The 6132-nt window shown below is 40.9% G+C and overlaps 1 protein-coding gene across 1 annotated transcript in view; it reads left to right on the forward strand.

Moving 5' to 3' along the window:
- The window catches only part of CELF4 (CUGBP, Elav-like family member 4), an 81444-nt gene extending 78643 nt beyond the window's left edge, over window positions 1–2801 (forward strand). Inside the window, exon 9 of the mRNA XM_009077319.1 lies at window positions 2674–2801. Coding sequence (XP_009075567.1) covers window positions 2674–2801 — 128 coding nt within the window. The remainder of the gene's footprint in view (window positions 1–2673) is intronic.
- Window positions 2802–6132: the final 3331 nt, after the last annotated feature.

Below are 6132 nucleotides of genomic sequence, written 5' to 3' on the forward strand. Positions count from 1 at the left end.
GCAGTGGAGACTTTTATCTTGCATAAGTGAATATCAGAGCAACTAAGGAGAAAAAATCTGGTCCAAATCTGCAGTCAACTAATACCAAAATTAGAGTCCAACTCTCAGCTTCATTATCTGGTCTAAATGAAATATAGTGAGCAAATGCACTTCTGATCTCTCTTATTAGTCCCATTTGTTAAAATGCTGTATTATTTACAGCTTTGCAGAGAATGAGGAAATGGGCTTAGAATTCCACCTCATGGATCATAAAAACTAGTGTAGCTTTGTGATCTTCTCTCACAGCAAGGTTCTTGCTGAGGAACAACTGTATTAGCATCCCAGCACTAGGGCTTAGAGTTCCACTAAGGTCTAGCCTTGGCAAAAGTAGACAAATACTAGTCTTCCACCATTTTGGGCAGCATTTCTGGGTGGGTTTGCATGGATTAGGAGTTTGATTCAGCACAAGTCAAAAACGTTCAGCAGTACAGATGATTAGGTTCCAGTTTCTCTGAACTTCCCTGGCACAGTTGTATCTAATGTGTGTTAGACAAGAGTATTATCAATCCAGACATGATTTTTAAAATAATTAGCTTTCACTATGTTCTATATTCAAAGATGTCACATTTAAAGTTGAAGCTTAAGCAAAGCATCCCCAAGGGAGCTTCCAGCAGTATTTAAAGTCTGAATGAACCTGGGTGAAATCAGGGGTTTTGTTTATTTCTTTGCTGAGATCAAATCATAAGAATTTGTTGGCTGATAGATTATTCAGCTAGTCAAATGTAAACTGGGAATATTACCAGACGTTTACTGACCAATAAGTGATTGCAAGAGCAAATCCATTGATATTGAATAATACCATCTCATTACTCGCCATAGCTCTCAGTTTCCTCCCTAGAAACTGGTGATTGCTGTGAGACTAGAGTAGTACTTCAGAGCTTCAGTGCTGGTACCTCCTCATCCAGGTGGTTGTCAGGAAAACTGCATGAACAGGCAGTTACTTGGAGCCTTGGCTTTGAGAGCAGGGGACAAAGGAGGATCCCTGCTTATTCCACAGGCCTCCCTTGCGAAACGTGCCATACTTGGTAAACCTGTTGTCTCAATTTGAGGCTAAGACCGTAGATATTATGACCCGTTATGAAGTTAAATTATTAGTCAAAGGCAGGAGCACAGCTATAGGCAGGAGTGTGAAGGTGTCCTTGCATGCACAGCTCTGTGTCTCTTTCAAATGCAAGCCACAGTGTCACCTGTGAGACTTGCTTTTGAGGAAGAACTAGACCAGGCAGGAGATGCTGCTGAATGCATTCACAGTACAGCCTGAGGCAGTAAGCCATGCCTGGTGCTGTTGTCAGAAGCAGGTGTACACCTGGCAGCAAATGCTCAGCATTAGCTTTTTGAGGGCCTCACAAACTGTCTCTTCATTTCAGCATGTCTATTGAGAGACACTAGGTTCCTAGGATTAATTTGTGCTGCCAGAGCTTTGCAGGGGTGAGTAAACAGATGGCTTCGTCTGGAGTGCAGGCTGGTCCAGACTAGTCTCACCCAGGGTTTGTGCTCAGAAATCTTGGCACACAGGGACATTTCTGGCAAAGGTAGCAGAGGCAATTCTTGTGCAATATGATGGCCCCCTGCCTCACTAATATCTAAGGTGCATGGTCACTCCAGCTACAGTCACATACTGTCTGGGCAAATGAGGTCTTTTTTTTGGATCTAAGTATAAACAAAACAAAACAAACAAACAAACAAAAACAAACAAACAAAAAAAAACCACCCCCAAAAAATAAAAAAAACCCCACACCAGACCAGAAACTCTTCCCAAAGATAAATGCATTAAACACAGCGTGTCCTGTGTGGTTCTGACCTATCCTGACTCATCAGATTGTCAGAGAGAAAGTCTTCCATTAAGGCAAAGAATATCATTTTAGGTAGCCTGTAAACACAATATTCAGTCACTATAGTTGTGCTCCAAGGTTGATTGAGTGATTTGCTGTAAAGTATGAAGCTACTTATGGGAACCATGTTAGGAAAGCACAAGTGTTCATCTCTCTCAACTGCAGAGTCAACATAAAGCCTGCAGAACCTGCCAGTTATTAAAGGTCTTTATATTGCTTGTCTGGCCAACAATCGAACTATTCATGCCAATGAATATCATAATGGAGAACTTACTGAGTTCACATTTTACTTATATTGCCATAATAAGTAAGTATATGTATATAGGGTTCCCTTCATTGTTAATATTGGAAGGCAAAGGAAAGGTTGCACTAGCAAGTTAAAGAGGGTCTAGAGGTTTGCCCCAGTCATGATGGAGGGAAATAGAGTAAGAGAGAGTGCCTTGAGACCATGCATTACATCTACTGACTCACAGAGAAAAGGTGATCCAAATCTTGTGCGCTGATTCTGTGGCACCAAGATTTGGATCCCTGTGCTTCACATAAGCGTGTTCAGACTGACACTCAGACCAGGCATTGTGTCCTGGGACACTGACCTGTAACAATCCTCCCTACTCTATGTCCCCCAGTGGCAACCATCCTCTCCTCACTCTCCTGGCCACCCGCCCACCCTTCTACCTGCTCACTGCTTCCCTCTCAGCGCCCTCACTCCCTTCCCCATGTTCATTCTTAGTAGTCGTTGCATGTACGTGCCTTGGCACCCTTCAGCTCATTAAGGTCCCCACCTTGCCTCATGTTTTGACAGGTTTTGTGAGTTTTGACAATCCTGCCAGTGCCCAAGCTGCTATCCAGGCCATGAATGGATTCCAGATTGGCATGAAGAGGCTGAAGGTGCAGCTGAAGAGGCCAAAGGATGCTAATCGTCCCTACTGAAGAGTTGTGGGAACCACTGGATGCAAAGCACTAGCACAGGTAATTGCATGGGGAAGAGGGTGCCAGCTGTGGTTGTAGCCTCTCTCTGTGTTGTAGATCCTCAGAAAAATTCAGCTCTATGACTCTCTAGCTTCTACCTTTTCCACTCTGGCTAGAGCCATTCCACACAGACATGCACCCACACATAATCTAGGAACCATTTGTGTGTGTCTCTTTAGAATGAGGTGGAAGGATGCTTAAGAAGGGATGAGCCAAGTTCCTCACCCCAGGGGCATCCTGCATCTCTAGAAACTCTTCCTGATCACTAGAGGAGAGTCAGCAGCTGTCATGATTCCCCTTACTCAGCCAAAGCGAGCATTTCCAGTGGCTGAAGAAAGTCTGCAATTAAGAGGTGGGACTGGGCTGTGGTTTAAACCCAGGTGACTGCACTGGGACAGTGTCTGTCTCAATAGCTGTGTGTTGCAAATGTTTCAAAGCATTCTTCATTCTTCATGCAGTATAGTCTGTATCCAATTTCATCCCAGCATAATAACTTAATGTAAATATGTTTCCCTGACAACTAAATAACCCATAATTTATTTCTTCCCAAACCCAAGAAATTAATAGAAGGATCCATGTGCACTTCTTGCTCAGTTGTTGTAAGCTTCTGTGTGTAGATAAAGTCCAACCAAAGCCAAGGAAGCTTAGACTGAATAAGGTCCTAGACAAATCTGAGTGAGGGTCTCATTGTTAGGTACTATGTGTTGCTGGAAACAAACCAGTTCGATGCTGTTCCAAGGAAATATCTAATACATGTAACAGCATCAAAAATATCCAAAGGCAGCAGCTTATTTCATTGGAATCCCAGCCTATCACCAATAACAAAAATATTTCCAAAGAATGGAAATATTTTGCACACTGACTGGCTCTTCCATTAGATAATTCTTTGAGAAACAGAAATATATGCATCTTTTAACAGAGACCAGAAGTCTCACAATTGTTAAACTATTCAACATTAGATTCCCCAATAAACCCAGTACCTAGGGAGGGCCTGTCACAGCAAGCTGTTTGTACTCTTGAATTAGTGATAAAGAGATGGGTTAGGTGACCTTTATAGGACATTTTTTCTGCAATGTCTAAGATTCTGTGATTCTGAGACCTTTTTTGACTTATCTAATACAGGCAGGAAATCCCTATCTTCAACTTTCCCAAAGAACAACATAGTGTTTTAATTTTTCACTGGTATCTATACTATCTTTGAAAAATGTATTTTTCCAGTCTTCAGAGCAGTATACTTTCCAGTGAGAATTAAAGAATGGGATCAAAATGTCTTTGAAAGAGGTACTGCACTGAAGACAACATGAAGAAAACCAAGAAACCTTTCTATAAACATATTAAGTACATGTGCAAGGAACAGCCTCCATCATTTAGTCACTCCTTTATATGTGACTGTATGGAGATAACTGTCAATGCATTTTCCCTCTTCAAATACCTCTTTTCTTTTCCTTGCTTATTGAAAAGGCCTCTTGGAAGCTTGAAACCAAAATACGTTTCCATATCCAAATGCTTTTCGCTTCATCACACTGGCTTTTTACTTCAGGCTTTGTTAGTGAAGAGCGGGAGATGCATGCATGCAATTTTGTTATAGCAGGGACTATCTTTGTTGAAGGCATTTTCAGTAGCACCTGCAAAGGTATCGAAGAACACAAAGTTCTCCCTAGTTTGGCACCAAGGAGCAGTTTCATATAGCATAGCTGTGATCACTAAGGATATGCTTGTTTATTACGGTGTTGTAAGAAGATAGGGCTGTGAACACCTGTGTTGTTAAAGATTGACCAATAAGAGTCTAGGGTGTTTTTATTATCATGGATCATTATGAAGTGCTCTGCCTCTATCTTTTCATGATCATGCTGATATTGAGGTCTCAGCTTGTTTCCTATAAAAAGATTACTCACTCGTAGGACTAAGACTTTTTGTCAGGATATTTTCCCCCCAATATACTGTATAAAAAGGACTCAGAAGGTAAAATCATAATAAAATTTCCTATGTCTCTCTTAGAAGATTTTTTCCTTCCCTTTGCTTCAACAAAGCAGAACAGCCCTGAAGTGTTGCCTCTAAATAGGAAGTCCTTTAGCCTTCCTGGCTTTTACTTTGGTTTTAATGTCTGTCTGTTCAGCAAAGTTATTCAGTTGTTACCACCAGATCACTTCCATCCTCTGCATATAGGTGCATTTTTTAGAGACTTTTCAAAATAGAGTAAATGTATCTCAGAGGTCCTTATTCTCTTGTACACTTACAGCTTAGTGAGACCATTGCAGGAGCTGTACCTCACTTTAGGAGAAAAGAATTCACCAGGAATAAAAGATTTGTGTGCGTGTTTTTGTATCTAACAAAAGGAATTGCCCAAGTGCATATGGCCCCAGGACGACACTGCAGAAGTATATCCCAGGAAAGGATTTGATTTAGCACAGGAAGTACCATGTTGCATTAGACTGGAGAAGACATTTGATGGTATCAAGAATACCCAGAAGATCAGAAGGGCTTTGAACCAGCTCTTTCCTCAGCTCATCTGCTTTCCAGTGCTTGAAAATATGAATACCAATACCTTAAAAACAGACAGAATTGTTAGTCACGTTCACTAATCAGCTTCCCATCAGGGCAGTGCAATAGTTGTCAGCACAAGGTAAAGAGCCCTCAGTAATAAGCTCTACTCAGAGATAGGTCATTTGTTCTTGGCTCAGTACATTGTACCCCCACATCTGGTTTGATTTCTAACTTCCTTTAACTGACAGAAATGCAGCAACTATGATACGTTCTTTATCTATCTTTACTTTGGTTGCAGCTCTTCAGGGTCCTTAATACCAATTTGAAGCACGTGTATAGCCATATTGACATCAGGGCAATTACTCATGTGCTTCAAAAAGATGCTTAAGAAATGTTCGTATTGGGATTTTTCTAAGGAAAGTCTTTGTTTCATTGTATTCCTTTCAAAAAACAAGAAGCAAAAAAAAAAAAAAAAAAGCAGCACCCAGTTTCATGTAATCCACCAGAGTATATTTTCCTAACAAAGAAAGATAGATCTTCCCTCAATTTTAATTCTGGATGAACTTTTTTCTTCTAAAGTTATAAATCTCCCTTTTGGGACACAAGCAGTCTAGGCCACATTCATTTGAAGTCATTGTTTTCCTTGCAAGTGCTCTAAAGTTGTTGTCAAACACTGAAAGGGTCCCTGTGATGTGGCAAATAAGCCCACAAGCTGCAGCAAGCAAAACCCTGAAGAATTTAGATGGCAAAATGTTTCCAAAATGGCTGCCTCTGCTCTCTTTTTTTCTTTCTAATAAAAGAGGTGGTT

The sequence above is a fragment of the Acanthisitta chloris genome, unplaced genomic scaffold (genome assembly GCF_000695815.1).
Source record: "Acanthisitta chloris isolate BGI_N310 unplaced genomic scaffold, ASM69581v1 scaffold1176, whole genome shotgun sequence".
Lineage (NCBI taxonomy): Eukaryota > Metazoa > Chordata > Aves > Passeriformes > Acanthisittidae > Acanthisitta > Acanthisitta chloris.